At 35.6% G+C, this 19324-nt stretch overlaps 1 protein-coding gene across 1 annotated transcript in view; it reads left to right on the plus strand.

Moving 5' to 3' along the window:
• EFCAB13 (EF-hand calcium binding domain 13) overlaps positions 1-19324 on the plus strand; it is a 145605-nt gene that overhangs the window by 42995 nt on the left and 83286 nt on the right. Inside the window, exons 11-15 of the mRNA XM_032429966.1 lie at positions 2191-2262; positions 9979-10473; positions 12514-12651; positions 13897-13968; positions 18837-18980. Coding sequence (XP_032285857.1) covers positions 2191-2262; positions 9979-10473; positions 12514-12651; positions 13897-13968; positions 18837-18980 — 921 coding nt within the window. The remainder of the gene's footprint in view (positions 1-2190; positions 2263-9978; positions 10474-12513; positions 12652-13896; positions 13969-18836; positions 18981-19324) is intronic.

Consider the following 19324-nt stretch of genomic DNA (forward strand, 5'->3'; position numbering starts at 1 on the left):
AGTGTCAGGTAGTTTGGTTTCTGAAATAGGATATTGGTGCATTAGTTTTTTCTCTCGTGATTAGTAATCTGATAATTGAACTGGGCGAAAAGTAGTGACTAGCATAATTTTTGATAGAGGAGGTTTTTGATATTGCAGAGCTATTGTGAAGATTATGGAAATGTAGTATTAATAGTCACTTAACACCTTCAAAGTAATGTTGCCCTGAATATGACCTTGATGATTAGGATAATTTTTTTCCGCACTAGATGTTTATATTTTCCAGGTTGAATTTCCTCCAGAAGTACATATATAGGAGTGGGAGGTTGTTTTGAACTTCCCTTATGAAATAAATGGTGCCTATAACTATACTGATTGCCTCAGTCTCAACCAGGAATTATTCATTAAGGTTTTGATAAGCCAGATAGAGGCCAAAATAGTAATTTCAGATTCTGTAATGCTTATTTGGCCACTAGGGACTATTTAAATAGATTTTAATAATATTTGTTTGGGAGATTTGTGATAGGTATCTATTATTGTATAGAAGCAAGGAATAAATTTTGAGCAAGAGCTAGTGAATCTATAAATAGTTGGCTACTGCATTCTCATTGGTTGATACTGGACCTCTTTCCAGAGAAGGGAGGTTTTTCTTTTTCTTTTTTTTTTTTTTTTAAGATTTCATTTATTCATTTGACAGAGAGAGACACAATGAGAGAGGGAACACAAGCACGGGGAGTGGGAGAGGGAGAAGCAGGCTTCCCGCGGAGCAGGGAGCCCGATGCGGGGCTCGATCCCAGGACACTGGGATCATGACCTGAGCCGAAGGCAGCCGCCCAACGACTGAGCCACCCAGGTGCCCCGAGAAGGGAGTTTTTTAAGTGGAGAGCAGATATAAACAATATGGCCTTCTCCATTGGATTAATTTACGTATGGTCGAATACGTTGCACTGATCGAATTCAAGAGTTTGAGGGCTGAAGCCTTGAATTATTTTAGGACTTAAGCTATGATCTAAGAACTTAGGACATGGACTCAATCTACAGTAAGTGCCAGGAATTCCCTGGGGAGTGTAAGGGGGGTGTTAGAACCATAATCAAGAAGTGAATGAGATTAAATACCAAGGAAATAAAAAAACAGAATGTAGGAAGCAGATCCTAATCAGAAGATAACTTAGCATCAATTGGTCTAACACTTCTTTGATTGGGTCAAATATTTACCTTGCTTTGCAGTAATTTAAAAGCCTGCATCTGACATAGCTTACCAATTTTCAAGAATCAGAATGAATCAAACCTACCCAACACCAAAACTATATTGTGTATAATTCTTCTTTGACTCAGAAGGCACATTAAAAGCTTGCATCTTTTTTTCAGGGTCTTCGCTTATGCATATAATTGAGCAGTTGATCTCTTATGCATAGACTAAAGAATAAACCTAGTATTTTTATAGGTAGGTAGGTCAACTCTTGGTCTTTTTCACCTTGGATGTCAAGCAAACTCAAACATTTAGAGGCAAGAACTACTGGGAAAAGCATTTTCTACCTCTGTGCACAATTGGAATGACATTATTTAAGGTCACTGCCTCTGAACCCATCCTCTGTCATGCACTGCCCAAGAAGGAAAATGGTCTTAGAAAGAGGCAAGGGCAAGAATGGTAGGAAGTTATAATTATGAGAGTTCTGGGCACCTATAAGGGCCTAAGTAAATGGTTTTCTGCTATCCACAGTGTAGACATTGCATTATTCTTTACAGCCTTCAGTATATTTTATTCATTCAAAAATAATTTTTAAGTGCTGGGAAGTAGATACTTTGCTAGGCATTGGGGAAACAAATGACATTCTCTGCTCCTGAAGAGCTCATGATCTGGTGAGGAAGATAAGAGTTAGAACTTGAAATTCTACCTATGGTAAACTCTCAAAAAACTGCTTATTAAAATATTATCTTGATTACCTAGCTTTGGGGCTTAAAATGTGACTAATTTCTTTTGATGGGAAACTCTTTTATTAAGGAGAAAAGAAAATAATGGTCTTAGTCTTATGTTTAGTGTGTACTGAGTTATTAATTCACAATTCCAGGTATTATTCAAGACCTATAATAGCTGGCCCTCCACTCCTCCTTCCACACATCTCTGTGTTGTTTTCATATTAGAATAGGATGAAAGTAATATTTGTGTTCAAAAAAGAAATACAGTATTTGAACTTATTCTTTCTATTACAGGTAACCACAGGGTGGATATTAGAGATATTATATTTACTTTGGATGAACTACAGCACCAGTATGAGGATTTTTGTAAGTGAGCTCTTGTTGCTATAACAAGCTTTGTTTATAAATAAATTGTCCTTAAACCCTAATTTATAGGTTTCATCATATGAGTTTTAAAAGCCTTCTCTGAAACCATTGCTCTAACTCTTAAATTAGGGAGATAAAAGTTTAATTCCCTAAATATACTAATTAAAATTAGTTATATAACTATCTCATAATTTTCTACTTTTATCTTTCCCTTAATATTTTACAACACAAAGTAAACTTTAAAACAAATTAGTAACACTGAAGAAAGATATTTAATTTGCAAATTGTGGGTCATTCTGACATCCTGACATTGACAGTTAAACATATTTAGTATATTCTTCACTATCATTCATGATTTAGTTCAGTTTTTCTTCATTAAATATATTTTTTTAACTCTTCCAATCACATCATGTCATTCCTTATTCTTTCTCTAATTTGTTCAAATATCCTTTGATCAAGATTATCTATGTATATAATTTTAAGAATTATATAGTCGTAATAAGCTTACTGCAAATAAAGCAGCCTCTCGCCTGATCCTTTCCTCAGCATCTCCAGAGGTAAACATTTTAGATGTTTTAGATGATTACTTGACATTTGTCTTCATGACTATAAATAACATGTTTGTATTGTTACTTGTTGATTTTTAAAATTTGGGGTAGACGTAGTAAACTTCCTAATATGAAAAATAAGGATTTAGCTCTGTTTCATCTTTCTTGTCTCCACCACATCTACTTACTCTTCCCATACCTATTCACACTCCCAATATAGTTACATGGTAATTTGATTAAGTTTTAATTCAGTATTTATGCTAATATGTTTATGTAAACACTATACATAGCTGAACTATATAGTATCTTGTAGCTACTTTCTTTTTCTCTGCAAATTTTTCCCTCTTTGAATTAATAATTGTCTTATTTATTTATTTGCTTGGTTTAAATATTTTATTTATTTATTTATTTATTTATTTATTTATTTATTTTGAGAGGGGGATGAGGGGGAGGAGCAACGGGAGGGGGAGAGAGAGAGAGAGAGAGAATCCTAAGCCGTCTCCATTCCTAGCATGGAACCCAGCGTGGGGCTCGATCTCATGACCCTGAGATCATGACCTGAGCCGAAATCAAGAGTCCAACAAACGCTTAACTGACTGAGTCACCTGGGTGCCCCATTTGCTTGATTTTTAAATAAGTATATTTATTGCTGATTGAACCCTGAATTCTGCCAACTCTCTAAATATCCTCTCCATAAGTCTACATGCACCAGGTATTCTATTAGTTTTGTCTTCTTGAGGAAATCTTCCTTAGAGTATTCTGATGTTCTTCAGAATGGATTTGTTTCCCTGTACATCTTGTGTGCAGCTGTTATCCTGGGATCTTTCTTCATTAACATTCTGGAGACTTTTCACTTCTCTCCTCCTGTATCAGATTCTGTCTTCACATCTGATTGATAGTTTGGGTATAGAATTCTAGATTGTAAATAATTTTCTGGATTTTCTAGTTTTCAATATTGCTGTTGATGTCCAAAAATTTCTGACTCCTGACTCTTTGTATGAAACCGATTTTTGTTTTTGCAAGCTTATAGGATATTTTCGTTGTGTATAGTGCTGTGAAATTTCATGATGGTATACCTTGAAATAAGTTTCTTTGCTGTGATTGTGTTGGATACAGTGTCCTCTGATTCTGGAAAATTAAAACAATTTGTTAATGATTTTCTTTCCTCTATTTTTCTGTGAAACTCTTATTATTTGGATATTTGATATTCTGGATTGATTCCTTTTTTTTTAGGATTTTATTTATTTATTTGACAGAGAGAGAGACAGCGAGAGAGGGAACACAAACAGAGGGAATGGGAGAGGGAGAAGCAGGCTTCCCGCGGAGCAGGGAGCCCGATGTGGGGCTCGATCCCAGGACCCTTGGGATCATGACCTGAACCGAAGGCAGATGCTTAATGACTGAGCCACCCAGGCGCCCCTCCTTTTTTAAAAAAACAAAAACAAAAACCCTTTTCTCTTGTCTCTTTGTTATGCTTTCTGAGAGATTTCCTTAAATTTATCTTCCAATGCTTCTATTTAGTTTTTCACTTGTAGTTTTTAAATTTCCAAAAATTGCTCTGTTCTCAGATTTGAGAATGGTAAGCTAAAAAGCTGTTTGGAAGCTCTGAGATTGAGGGTGGAACTAGCTGACTATGAGCTGTGGGATAGTGGTTCTTAACCAGAGGTGATTTGGGGATTTTTTTTCCCTCCTTCCTCCCTCCCCCAGGAACATGTGGCAGCATTTGGAGACATTTGTGGTCATCACAATCTGATACTTCTGACATCTTACTTATATCCATACGGATTAGGTCCCTGGCAGTTGGTACTTTCTCTTGTTCTCTTTTTTGAGGTGAGTTTTTCTGTCTTGTCATTCTGTCCAGAGAAGAATAAGTGAATGAGAGAAGAAAATGCTAAAATGACAACACCCCAGATAAATATACACTAAAGAAATCAGAAGATACCCGAAACCAAAAAAAAAAAAAAATCAAAAAAAGAGAAAAAGAGAGAATATAATGAGACAGTTGAACAGAACAGAGCAGTACTCTGGATTCTGTGTGTATTCTGGTCTGTTTTTTAGAAGAAACTGTATCTCAAAATTGTAAAGAAAGAAAACCGTGTGTGTATACACACACACACAATATAAATTTATATATATTTATGTATATCTATATATAAATATATATACAAAATATATGCAAAAATAAATACATTGAAATGATAGACTATAACTGTAAAGATGAATATAAAAAAGACTTTAAAAAAGAGAGAATATAATCAGTCTGGTGAAGAGAGCAAAGCAGTACACTAGATTGTGTGAGTATTTTGGCCTGTTCGTTAGAAGAAACCGCATCCCAAAATTGTAAAGAAAGAAAAAAATGTATATATATAATTAAATACTATATATATATGTGTGTGTGTGTATATATATATAAAATTAAATACAATCAAAGGATAGAATATAATTATAAAAATGAAAATTAAAAGACTTTAAAAAAGAGTTGATAAGATCAGAAATTGGTTGAAAAGAGAAAAAAATTAAAATTGAAAGACTAAAGAATCATGAGAAAAAAACCGTAAGTTTTGTATACTATTTTCCCCTAGCGCTGGAGTTTTGCAATTCTTTGTGATTGGTAAACTTAGTCTTGGCTGGATGTTCCTGGGGGAGGGGCCTGTTGCGCGGATTCTCAGGTATCTTTGCCTGGGCAGAACTGCACCACCCTTGCCGCGGGGCCAGGCTAAGTAAGCTGCTCCAGATTGCTCTATGTGGCTTTTGTTCCCTGAAGGCTTTCTGTGTGGCTTTAGAGGATGAGAATGAAAATGGCGGCTTCCCAACCTCCAGCCCCGGAGCTGAGAGCTCCCACCCTCCCACTCCTCAGTGCACCCTCAGGGAAAAGCAGTCAATCACTCCTGTGTCCCTGGTCTCTGTCTGCACTCTGTGCTCACTCAGCCTGCAACCCAACGTTTCTATCTCGGGCATGCAACCCTGCTTTGAGTCTCCAAACCCTGCAGACTCGTATGGCTCCTCCTGTGGGAGGTAGATGGGTCTTACCATGGTTCTACTGCTTGCTGGGCCCCTGCTCAGAGAGTGGTTGCCCGACTGTGCCGGAGTTCATGGTTTATGGCAATGCCCAGCTGAAAGCCCACTCCTGGGCTCACTGATTGCAGCTGGCTTCCCCACTCCAATGCCTGGGAATTGTGCTGCACTCAGGCACCCCTATTCTTTCTATGACCCCAGGGATTCTGAGACCACACTGGCCCACCTAGGATTCTGCCCTGCTTTGCTGCCTTAGCACCTTTCAGGCAGGGATGCCCCTCACTGGAGCAGACTTCTAAATGTTCTGATTTTGCGCTCTGCTGCTATATCACTTTCTGATAGCTGGCCTCTGGAGGCTCCCTCCCTCTGTGGTTTATCTTCCGATATATTGCCTCGGATTCACTTCTCTGCACCTCCTACTTTGCAGAAAATGGTCCCTTTTCTATTTGTAGAATTGCAGCACTTCTTTTCTTAGATTCCTGGTTGAGTTCACAGGTATTCAGAATGATTTGATAGCTATCTTGCTGAATTCCTGGGACCAGACAAAACTAAGGTCTCCTACTCCTCTGCCATCTTGGACTCTTCTCTCTGAGTGTTTAAATCATATTTAGTGTAATCTTTTATACATTCAGATCTAGGTATACCATATTATTATTTGTTTCTATTTTTTCCTGCTTTCAACCATTTTCTGCCTTCTTTTTTTGGAACATTTTTAGTATGCTTGTAAATTTATTTTGTATGTATTTTCACTATATTTCTGCATGTTTCTGGTGGTGGTTCTAAGGATTACCCTATACATACTTAATCTTTTACAGAATACTTACATAAATACTTTACCAATTCAAGTGGAATATAGAAGTTTTACCATAATATAGCTCTTTTTATCCTCCCTCTTTTATGCTGTGGTTTTCTTATGTATTACCATAACACACATTGAAAACATCAGACAATGTTTGTAAGTTTTGCTTTCAATGATCAAACATCTTTTAAACTTCCGAGAGGAGAATAATAGCTTGTTACATTTAACCTTGTCTTAACTATTCTATATTTCTCTTCCTTCATTCTTGACTGCCCAGATGTCTTTTGGGTATCATTTCCATTCTGCATGAATAACTTCTTTTAAATTTTGAAAAGAACAAATCTACTAAAAATGAATTAGCTTAGTTTTTCTTCATTTGAGAATATCTTTATTCTCTTTAATTCCTGAAGGATATTGTCATTGGATATAGGACTCTGGGTTGACAGCTTTTTCTTTTAGCATTTTTTTTTTTTTAAAATTTATTTTTAAGCAATTTCTACACCCAATGTGAGGCTTGAACGCACAACCCTGAGATCAAGAGTCCCACACTCCACTGAGTCAGGCAGATGCTCCTCTTTTAGCACTTTAAAAATGTTATTTCTTTTACTTCTGTATTCCACAATTTCTGATGAGAAATCTGATATTATTCAAGTCATAAAATGGGTTTTTTTCTCTAGTTGCTTTCAAGATATTTGTCTTTAGTTTTTGGCAGTTTGATTATGATTTGTTTGGTAGTAGATTTTTTGAGTTTATCCCTGTTGAGATTCACTGAGCTTCTTGAATCTTTCTTTTGCCAAATTTGAAGGGTTTTTTGCCACTATAATTTCAAATATTTGTTCTGCACCACACTTTTTCTACTGTCTTTCTGAGACTCCACTGACACAAATATCAGACCTCTTTCATATTGCCCCACAGGTGTTTGAGACTCTATTCATTCTTATTTTCCTCTGCTTGTTCAGATAATTTCTATTGATCTATCTTCAAATTCATGAACTCTTCCTCTGACAATTCCATTCTGCTATTGAGCCTATCTGATGAGTTTTTTCTTTTTTGCTTTGGTTATTACATTTTTGAGCTTGAAAATTACAATTTGGTTCTTCTTTATGTCTTTTATGTTGTTTTCTGAGACTTTCTATCTTTCTATTACTTTCAAAAATGTTTTTTTCTTTGTGTGTTGGACATTTTTATAATAGTTGCTTTGAAGTCTTTATCAGATAGTTCCAACATCTTTGTCATCTTGGTTGTGTCCGCATCTGTTGGTTGTCTTTTCCAAAGCAGATTGAGATTTTCTTGGTTCTTCATATGTGAAGTGATTTTGAATTAATATCATGGACATTTTGAATATTAAGTTATGAGACTGTGGATCTTAAATCCTTTGGAAAATGTTTAAATTTTGTTTTTGCAGGAATTTGCCTTGGTTTGGTTCAGGCTACAAGTTTCAATCAATTTTCTGTGTTTTATAGTTTCAATGTCAATTTGTTTTTCACAGCCTTTGCAGTACTATTCAGAGATATGGGACATCCAGTGGCCAATCTGGTGGTTTATCTTAGAGTTCAGTTCTCAGAATTTATGGTGTACTGTTTAGGGTCAAATCCATGTAGCTCAGGGTGAACCCAGGAGTTCATAAACAATGTTATGAAGTTATTTCCCTGAGCTCTCCCTCTTCACAATTTACTTGGTGCTTTATAATCTCCTAGAGCTCCTTTAATTAGTGTTGGATTTGGTTCTGATGCAGTTGAATTACTTGGAATCAGTTGGGTCCTTTTGAAGCTTGCTTTTTAAAGCTTTTTAATGATGATCTCAGAGCAGCTTTTATACTAATTTAGCTCCACTACTAAGGCAGCATTCTTCAGATGAGTCTACTGAATGCCCCATGTATTATGAGATCTTTTTGCTCTGGCTGATGGAATCACAAATCATTCTCAATTCTCAGTGAGCTACAGGAATTGTTCTACCTACAATTTTCTGGTAATTCTTTCCTTGTCGTTGGGTAGTAATCCTCTCATGTATATGCAGATTAATACTCAGCCAAAGAGTTAATGCTAATCTCCAGAACTCAGCAGTTCTCTCTTCTTTGGCACTCTACTCCCATATTCTAGATTCTTTGGCCTTCCTCTTAATCTCTTTCCTCTACTCATTCAGACCATCAAGCTCTGTTCAGGTTTTACTTTCCTATGCTGTGGCATGGAAACTACATCCAGACAGTAAGCTGGTGCAGTTGTAAGGTTTCCAGCTGGATTGTTTACCTTCTTTAGAGGATTACTTAGTCCTGTGCTGCCTATTGTCCAATGCCTGAAAACTGTTTTTTTCCCCCCCACATAAATTGTCCAATTTTTTAGTTATTTAAGGCTTGAGGGTAAAGTTGGTCCCTATTGCAATGTCTTAGCCCAAAGCAGAAGTGTCAAAGATTTTATTTTTTTACCCATTCACTAGCCTATTTCTTTTTGATAGAACCTAGAGATCCATGTCACCATCTTTAAAGATTTCCAAACTTTTTACACCTAAAACTAATACAATGTTATATGGCAACATAAAAGAAATGAATTAATTTCAAAAAAGATTTCCAGACATTTAAAATCCAAGTATTTTCCTTTGCTTGTTCATTTTAACACACACTAAACTAAGAAACTTTCTGTTTTTTCTAAGTGAAATGACTTCATAGTCAAGATTGTACTGCTACTCTGTTGAAGTTTCTTGGTTTTCTTTGACTTATTTGATGAGCTCATGGAGTTGTTTTGAGGATCAAGTAGTATAACATTTGAAATACTTTAAAATGTGTTATTCAAATGTAACATACTATTCTGAGCCATCAGGTGGACTTTACAAATGAAGCCCTAGTGGACATTGTATTAATATTTTTCTAAAGATATTATTTATATAAAAAGTTATTCCCCCCCCCCACAAGTACTGAGAATCTTTAGGAGAGTAAATATTTGTATTCTGATTTTATAAATAAAAATTTCCCCAGTACAACTTCCTTTTAGTTTGGTATGCTCATAATTAAGGGATTTGTAACTGTATTGACATATCAGCCTGTTATCTTTCAAAATTGGCAAAGAGTGGGGAATGAGAACTATGTGCTTTAGGAGGCTATTACTTTTGATTCAGTGTAACTTTGAATAGCTCTGGATGGAAGAATTTAAATATATTAAACCAGAATATTATATTTAACCTAGTTAATAGTTCAATCTTTTGGTTACCACCTCTGTAATTTTTTTAACATAGTAACTTTATGTATTTAAGCAACTGATAATTTCTTGAATAGCTTTCATGAGGACTTAGTTTTTTTTTTTAAAAGAACGATTTCAAATTGTACAGGTAAATGAAATAATTAAATATGTTTCTCTTGCTTAGCAATTATGGAATGGTCAGGCTTGGATGAATCTCCTTCTAACAGAAAGTTATCAAATATATCAGAATGCTATCTACAATATAGGAAGAAAAGCACTTTATCTTCCAGTCTGTTTGAACCATCATTATTCCCAAAGTTAAATAGAAAAAACCTCCAACATCATAAAATTATGGAGGACAATGATTACCTTGAATTTAAAAGATCAAAAAATCCTTCGCAAATAAAAAAATTCCTAAATGGGATTGATAGCAGTAATATAGGATTCCAGGAACCATATTCAAAGGATGGCATAAACTTTAAGAAATATTCAGAGAAGATTGAAATTCATGACTCAAAGTCTATACCACATAACTTGAAGAGTATTACAAGCCTCAAAAAGTCTCTGGATAAAAGTGATACTTTTAGTATCCCCAAACTTCAGAAGCCAACTGTGAGAAGACATTCCAGCCCCCTAAAACAGGTTTCATTAAAGGAAAAAGCTACAATGAATGCTCTGGGTCAGTATCATATACGTAAGTCAAAATCTAGGTCCTTGAGTTCTTGAGTTATCACCAAAACAAGCTGAATTAATCAGTTAATAGGTAGTTGTATGCATTTCAATTGTCAGTACTTTTGAGTAACTGCCACTTCTGGTCTATAGGCCAATGCATATAACACTGTGGTTTTGATCGTTGTGCCTTTCCAGATGCTCCCTTTTTCAGATGCCTAACTTTGACTAAGAAGCTTATTTGTGATTAACTGGACTCACTCAAGTTCCCTAGAAAATAGAGGGCCTGTTTTCTTTTGGAAATAGTTATTTTATAATTTATTTAACAAAGTATGTAAGAAGTCTATGTGAAATTTTTGCTCAGGTTCCATAATTTAAATATATGATATCCATATCCAGTATAATATGATAATACTTCAGATATTATCTCTTATGGATGTGGGAACATCAAGAGAAAATTAATATTAAACATCTCAACCGCCCAGGGCTTTATGGACTTCCTCAAAGATGAGCAAGGTTTCCCAACCAATATATGTTTTATTCCTTCTGTGGTACCTCTATCACAGAAATACTGTGTATGGAACTCCTTCCTGTAGTCCTTAGCTGAAGTTACTTACGTTATGTTTATTTTTTTTAAAGAAACGTAGTGATCTTTTTATTGCATTTCATATTACATGTAATTGCTAAAATGAGTGCTTAGTGATATTAGTGATTCTTATACAGTAATACATGTTTTCAATAACTCAGTTGAAAAGGGAGTGTGCTCTATTAAGGAGGCACAATGATATTTATTTTGATTCCTTTACCAATGCACTACTATTACTCTGTGCCGCATTCCTATTTCTGAGTTCTTTATATTCCAGGAAGAATTAAAACCCTGCTAAAAGAATAATGGAGTAGTAGGCATTTAGGCATTGAGTAGAAGAAGACTGTGGAAGAAAGTGGTTATCTATCTTCCTGGTGTCACTAAAATCAAATCACCTACCATTGCCGTACTTAATGTTCTGTGCATAGAGAAGTGTGAAATAGTTTATCTGATAACTTCTCAAAATAAATTGATGGTAATTTAGCATCTATGAAATGTGACTGTCACTTGATTTACATTTTAAAAACATTTTTAACTTTTCATTCAAAATCATTAAATAATTTTAAAATCATAATAATTACACAAAAGTAAAGACATTCCTATTTACTCCTCATCTAGTTTTCCCATGTGTTAAGATCTTGTATAACCACAGTAAATGCACTAAACAAGGAAATTAACACTGATACAATATTATTTACTATTCTGAAGACCTTATTTGATTTTTTTCATTTGTTCCATAAATGTTCTTTGTCTGGTTCAAGGTCTCATCCAGGATCACACATTACATTTAGTTGTCATGTGTCCTTAGTCTCCTCTGATCTGGGATGGTTTCATGACTGTGACACTTTTGAAGAGTATTGACTAGTTATTTTGTATAATGTCCCTCATTTGAAGTTTTCCTTGTATTTCTTCATGAATAAGTTCAGGTTATGCATTTTTGGCTGGAATACCACCAAAATGATATTGTACCCATCCCAGTGCATGATATTAGGGGGCTTATCATGAGGCCATGTATATCTGCTTCTAAAATTTTATGATTTTGAAGTTTGTGAACTGCAAGCATGGTAGACTAAAGTGATGATGGGAAGGGGAAGAACTCTCATTTTTTGCTTGGAATCCTAGAATTTGAACATATTGATGTTTTGATCTCTTGAACTCATTCATTATATTTTAATCAGAACCAAGCAGCATTGGCTGAGCCACTTGAACAAGTTGTTCCTCCAAACAAGTAGTTTATAAGTGTTTATAGAATTTTCAATATTGTTTTCTGTTTGAACTATAAAGGAAGTATTTAGATATAATGTAAGATACAACAGAAATATGAAGAAAAAAGCAGTCCTATGAAATAATATTAAGTAGATAAAACTTGCTTTCTGACTACTAGATAAAGATTTTGGGTGCTAATTGTTGCTTAAGACACATAAATTCTGTTGCCGAATAGTACTTTACATTTTGTATATTTAGAAAACATCCGTGAAGCTATCAGTAAACTCCAAGAAAATTACATTGCTGCAGAAGAACTTAAGTCCATTTTGCCTTCAGTAGGAATTACTTTATCAGACAAAGTGTTCAAGAAGATTGTGACAGACACTACTCAAAATGGTGAGACTAATAATGCCAAACTTCTTGAGAAAATAGATACTTTTATGGGATAGTTTTAAATGATGGAATAAGTTCTCTCAACTAGGAATAGAGCAGAATGGGCTAAAGAAGATTCTAAAAGAACAGATATAAAAATGGAAAGTAGTATATAAAAAAAAGTTCCTGGAAAGTCTTACCTAATGGATTGGTTTGGAGAAGCTAAGCCTTTTGTATCTCAATTGTTTATGTAAGACTCCATGTCTATCCCTAGCTATGTCTGCTAGTATGGGACAGGTACTGGGGAAGTCTGATCCAGTTGTAGGGAGGTTCAGGCAGTAAGACCACAATATCCAAGGGGTACAAAAATCTCTAAGCAAATAGCTTAAGGATCCAAGAAGAAATAATTGGAGATTCCAAAATGGAGAAGGAGTGCTACAGCTAGGAATTTAGGGCTAGTGCTACTTAAACAAGTAGGCAGGCAGTTAGCATCTAGATGATGTTAAATGGCACATCCCAGGCACCAGCCTAAATTCAATGCAGAGTTTAAGTTTCCAGGAAGGGTTGTTGTATTAGAGAAGTTGTTTTATCATTAAGAGCTGTCCATAGCAGTTCAGTTGAGGAGAAGGCAGAGGCAACATTTTGGGGAAAGAATGACTTGGGAATATGTTAGAAATGAATTCTTAGAACCTGAGCAAAATTTCCTAGCTAAGGCAAAGAGAAAGAAGATTTGATTAAAAAAAAAATCTAAGGAATAGGTGCTACTAAAATTATTGAGCTCTTTATGTTGCTTATCAGGATTGGTATAAACACTATGAAGGGTTTGTACCTAAAAATAGATAATTATTTGGATTAGCTGGATACTAGGGGTAGAGATGGGGACACTTGGGTATGTAAGGACTGGTTAGTATTGTCAAGGTATCTTAATGGATAGCATATTGACTGGGTTTTCATGATGGTATGAAATAGACTCAAATTTCTCATGGTCCATCTATATGGGCACTTTTCCTTTTTCCTATATCTATCAAGAACTAAGTACCTAATCCAGTCCATTGCACTTTATAGTAGATATTTAAAAATTGTTGAGTAATTGTTGAAATGAAATGAACTGACCTAATTTAGAAAGACTCATCTAGGGAAACAAGATATGACGACTCAGTAGGATGATGATGAAGTGAAGGAGAATTCTTTCATAGTTGTATTAAAATATGAATTTACCTTTTATGCAAAAACACAACAGAGTGCATAATCCAACTCTTTATTTTACAGAAAGTGGAATGGTGAACTTAGATGACTTTATGAATGCTCTCACCATAGACCAAAGTCTTCCTGAATATGATGGTAGGTGGGAAGTTTATTTTAAAATGATTTGGAGGAAAGAAGCAGTTAGGTTGAAAAGAGTTAGGTTCAACTGAACTGAGTTTGCTTTTCAGATAGAGACTTAATAGTCCTGAAATCCTCAGGCAAGCCATTTGCCAGTTTTTTAAAGACTTGTTCTATCAAGGTAATAATAGCTAACTTGCTTACTTCACAGAGTTGTTAAGTGGATTTTAAAAACTGTACTATATAAATGTACAGTAATAGTAAGGTAATGAGGAGATGAAATAGGTACTTAGCTCCATTCTTAGCAATTGATGGTTGATTTGATTTTTAATTTTTTAAAAGATTTTATTTATTTGTGAGAGAGAGAGAGGCAGAGAGAGGGACAGCACAAGCAGGGGGAGCGACAGGCAGAGGGATAAGTAGGCTCCCCACTGAGCAAGTAACCCAATGCAGGGCTCCATCCCAAGACCCTGGGATCGTGACCCGAGCCAAAGGCAGACGTTTAACCAACTGAGTCACCCAGGTGTCCCTGATTTTTAATTTTTTATAAGGAACTTTTTGAAATACTGGTTTGGTTTGCCTTTGTTTTAGAGCATTTCTAAAAGCAGTTCTATTGACATACAATTTACATACATAAATTTCACCCATCCAATTTTGATGAAATTCAGAGTCCTACAACCGTTACCACAAACCAGTTTTCAAAATTTTTGCTTGCAATGATTTTATTTTTTATACAAATAATTAAATATTTTTCAGCAAGATTAAAAGAAATGGAAGATAATAAGGCTTGCTGTTTTTATTTCCTTTTATTTATTCATATGCTAAAGAAGAAAGATAAGCTTTTTGTCTCTTCCCAAAAGATTTCTCAGATAAGGAAAAATTAATCCAAAGGAAAAGATTTTCTCTTATACTTAGATAAAAAGTCTCATGTTAAAAGCTACATTATCATTTGTCGTTTCTGATGAATGTAAGTGCTTAAGTGTCTGGATTTCTTGAAGACACTATTAGCAAATCAATTTCTTGAATGCTCCACCATGCAATCATTTTTTCACCAACTCAGTCATTGTTTCATTGCTGTTTTTTGAAGTAATGTCTTGGTCACAACTAACTACCCTCCCCCCCGCCCCACCCTTTCCCCATTATACTATTTTTGTTTTTATTTTTAATTTTTTTTTTAAGATTTTATTTATTTTTTGACAGAGAGAGAGAGACAGTGAGAGAGGGAACACAAGCAGGGGGAGTGGGAGAGGGAGAAGCAGGCTTCCCGCGGAGCAGGGAGCCCAATGAGGGGCTCAATCCCAGGACCCTGGGATCATCACCTGAGCCGAAGGCAGGTGCTTAACGACGAGCCACCCAGTCGTCCCCCATTATACTATTTTTAAATTTTATTTTTAATTGTATTTAACACATAACAAAATTTACCATCTTAACCATTTGTAAGTGTATAATTCAATAATGTTAGGGTTAAATATATTCACACTGTTGTACCACCAATCTCCAGAACTTTTTCACCTTGCAAAACTGAAACTCTGTACCCATTAAACAACTACCCATCCCTGCCCCTCCAGTTTCTGGCAGCCATCATTCTACTTTCTGTTTCTGTGAATTTGCCCACTCCAGATGTTTGAGTGGAATCATACAGTATTTGTCTTTTCGTGAATGGCTTATTTCACTTATCATAATACGCTCAAGATTCATCTATGTTGTAGTGTATGTCAGAATTTCCTTCCCTTTCATTCTAACTAATATTCTATTGCATGTGTATACCATATTTAGTTTGTCCTTTCATTCATTAATAGACAGTTGTGTTACTTCTACCTCTTGGTAGTTGAGCCTAGTGCTGCTGTGAATGTGGGTGTGCAAATACCTCTTTTGAATTCCTGCATTCAATTCTTTGGAAATTGGACCAGAAGTGGACACAATCCAGTTTTATAACATTTCCATCATTCCTAAAATTCTCTCGTGCCCATTTGCAGTTAAATCTCTACCGACATCCCCAGACAACCACTTATCTACTTTTTTTTTTTTTTTTTTTAAGATTTTATTTATTTATTTGAGAGAGAACAAGCATGAGCGGGGTGGGAGTGGGGAGGGGCAAAGGGAGCGGGAGAAGCAGACTCCCTGCTGAGTAGGAAGCCCCACCAGTGGGGCGGGAGGGGGGTGCCTGGGCTCCATCCCAGGACCCTGAGATCATGTTGGAAGCCGAAGGCAGATGCTTAACCGACTGAGCCACCTAGGCACCCCACTTATCTACTTTCTATCTCTATAAATTTGCTTCTTTTTTTACATTTAATATAAACAAAATCATATAACATGTGGTCTTTTGTGCCTGACTTCCTTCACTTTTTTCACTTTCATTAGCCATTCATAGGTCTACTGGCAACAAATTCTTTAGTTTTCCTTCATCTGAGAACATCTTGATTTCCTCTTTACGCCTGAATATTTTTTTCTGAGTATGGGATCTTACGTTGACAGTACTTTCCTTTCAGTACTTGAAAAATATTGTGCAAATTTATTCCAGCTTCAACTGTTTCTGATATAAATCCTGTCATTCAGATTGGTTTTCTTTCCCTACAGTGTTTTTCCTTGGATGCTTTCAAGGTTTTTTCCCTTGTCTTTAGTTTTTAGAAGTTTAATTATGATGTTTCTTGACATGGATTTCTTGGGATTTATCCTGTTTGAGGTTCACTTTTTTTTTTTTTTTTTTTGATCTATAGGCTAGTGTTTCTTGCTAAAAATTTGGGAAATGTTCAGGCATTATTTCTTTGAGTACCTTTTTAACCGTGGTCTCTTTCTCTTCTTCTGGGACACAAATGTTAGATTTTTTTTTTAAGGGTTTTTTTTTTTTTTTTTTTTTTTGAGAGACAGCGAGCTAGCGAGTGGGAGCATGGGCAGAGGGTTGGGGCAGAGGTAGAGGGATAAGCAGACTCCTAGCTGAGCAGGGAGCCCGACGACAATGTGGGACTTGATCCCAGGACCCTGAGATCATGACCTGAGCTGAAGTCACATGCTTAACTGACTGAGCCACCCAGGTGCCCCATTAGATTGTTTTTTTATTCCTACAGGTCCCTGAAATGGTTCATTTTTTGGGTCAATTTTCTCAGTGTTGTTCATTGGGTGATTTCCATTGCTGTCTTTCCGTTCATTGATTCTTTCCTTTCTTTCCTCCCTTCAGCTCTTGAGTTGATCCACTGAGCTTTTTATTTTAGTTATTGTATTTTTTAGTTATGAAACTTCCGTTTGGACTTTGTGTGTTGGTGTCTGTGCAATAGACAAAGCACGCTGCTTTCTCAGTCTTCACATACTGGTCTTGTACAGGAGAAGACCCTCACCAGTCAGTCCAGCCATATATTCTCTGGGCTTCTATGGACTTTTTCCTTCTCCAGGCTCCAGGACTGACAAGACACATGCTGGTTCTTGAAAAGCTGTGGTGCTGGATGCATGGATAATCTCTTTCCCTCTCCAGGGGGAAACTAAGAGCTGGGATTTTTAATCTACTCTGCTCAGCAGAGAGGAGGATCACTGGCATCTACCAGCCCAAGCCACCACCTTTATTTTATCTAAACAACTAGGCTCTGCTAGAATCATCAGAGCTCCAAGACTGGCAAGACAAGAGCAAGTCTTCTGGGGAGGCCTTTTGGAAAAGTTGGACTGGTGGATGTGTGAACCAATGGCTCCTTTACCTTGGGTGAAGCTGGGAGCTCTTCTGGATCATATGGTGCTGCACTGGGGGGCAGGGTCTCCAGCTTTTGTGGGAGGTTTTCCCAAATCTTCCTACCAGCTTCAATGCATCTGGTTTTGCCTTCTCCTAGGGTGTAAGAGCCTTTCAGTTAGTTTCTGGTTTCTCACAAAGGGAATTTATTTTTGAATTTCTGCTGAATCAGTGTGTTTGTGGGAAGAAGGGTCCAAGACTTCCTACTCAACCATCTTGCTGATGTCACTCATCAGCTGTTTACTTTTAAATGAGAATTTCTTTCACGAGATAGGAACGTGTATCTTGTTGTACATATTTATATATAAGAATCATCTTTTTAAGAATCATCTAATTCAGACATCATTTTGATGATCATTTCTTTGTTTAGCAATCCATAATGATTTCCAGCGACTGCCTAAAGTTGATTAACTCCTGATAATGGCTTTAATGCCCTCCACTGCCCAACTTCCTCACTTTACCTATCCTAATCTTCTATTAGAGGAAGTCTATTTGAGTTTAAGTTGTTCCAAAGTTTACACACGCATACACACACACACACACGCATGCATGTCTATCAACCCCCTTATTAATTCCATATATTTGCAAGTTATTTTAAGAAAGTTTTCATTGCAGTAAAAATTTACCTGTTTAAATTTAATGAATGGAATACTGCCCAAATTTGTGAAGCATATATTCCAAAGTATTATAAAAAGACATGTAGGATAGTTATTTCTAAGTAATAATATTTATATACACAGAAGATAAACTAAGATAAATTTACCAAAGACTGAGCCATGTATTGCTACGAAATCTTACCACAATTCATCATTTGGGATTGAGGGTTTTCTACTTCTGTTTCTGCTACTGAGAAACAGACTGCTAGGAAATTTTAAATTATTAGAGAATTAAATGAGGAAATTGTATAATATTTTTCTTCCTATGCATTTAAACTGCAATTAAATTGGCACTTCCTTAAATAAAGAGACTATAACAAAGTAGAATATATTTTTGGCTCTGATTTTGTACCTTGTTGGTTTTCAGTATTATTAAGAATTCCAGTAATTCTTTTTATACATAACATTTCTAAAGTTCTTGTTTGTTAACTTAGTGTTAGAACTAAAATTCATCTTACTATTGGTGTTTTCTTTTCGACTTGTATTTAATACTTTATAGCATACTGCTTTATTTTCAGTGTTGACTGATATCATTAAAGCCATTGATAAAATTAAAGATGAAAATATGGACTATGAGGATCTGAATACTTGTCTTCAGGGTTTTGGAGTTTACCTTTCTAAGCCAGAATTTGAGAAGATCACAGAGTTGACTGAAGCTATTGGTAAGTGATATATTTTCAGGAAAACTGGGTTTACACATATGAAAGAGGGTCATTTGCTGTTTTTTCTCTTCAGAATAATGACTTTTATTTTTATTAGAATAAAGATCATTAAAATTAAACCAATACAGAAAAATACTCAAAAGTACAGCAAAACACACAAAATCCCATTACCCAGAAATAACCAGTAATAACCATCTTTTCAGACATTTTTTTTCCTATAGGCAAACATGCAAACAAAAAGAAGGATTTCTGATTTTCCTTTCTGACAAGGTAGATGTCAGGACAAAAGGCATTAAATGGGACAAAGGACTCTGTATTATGTCAAAGCCCACAATTAATAATGA

This window comes from Phoca vitulina, unplaced genomic scaffold (genome assembly GCF_004348235.1).
Source record: "Phoca vitulina isolate PV1807 unplaced genomic scaffold, GSC_HSeal_1.0 scaffold41, whole genome shotgun sequence".
NCBI classification, from domain to species: domain Eukaryota; kingdom Metazoa; phylum Chordata; class Mammalia; order Carnivora; family Phocidae; genus Phoca; species Phoca vitulina.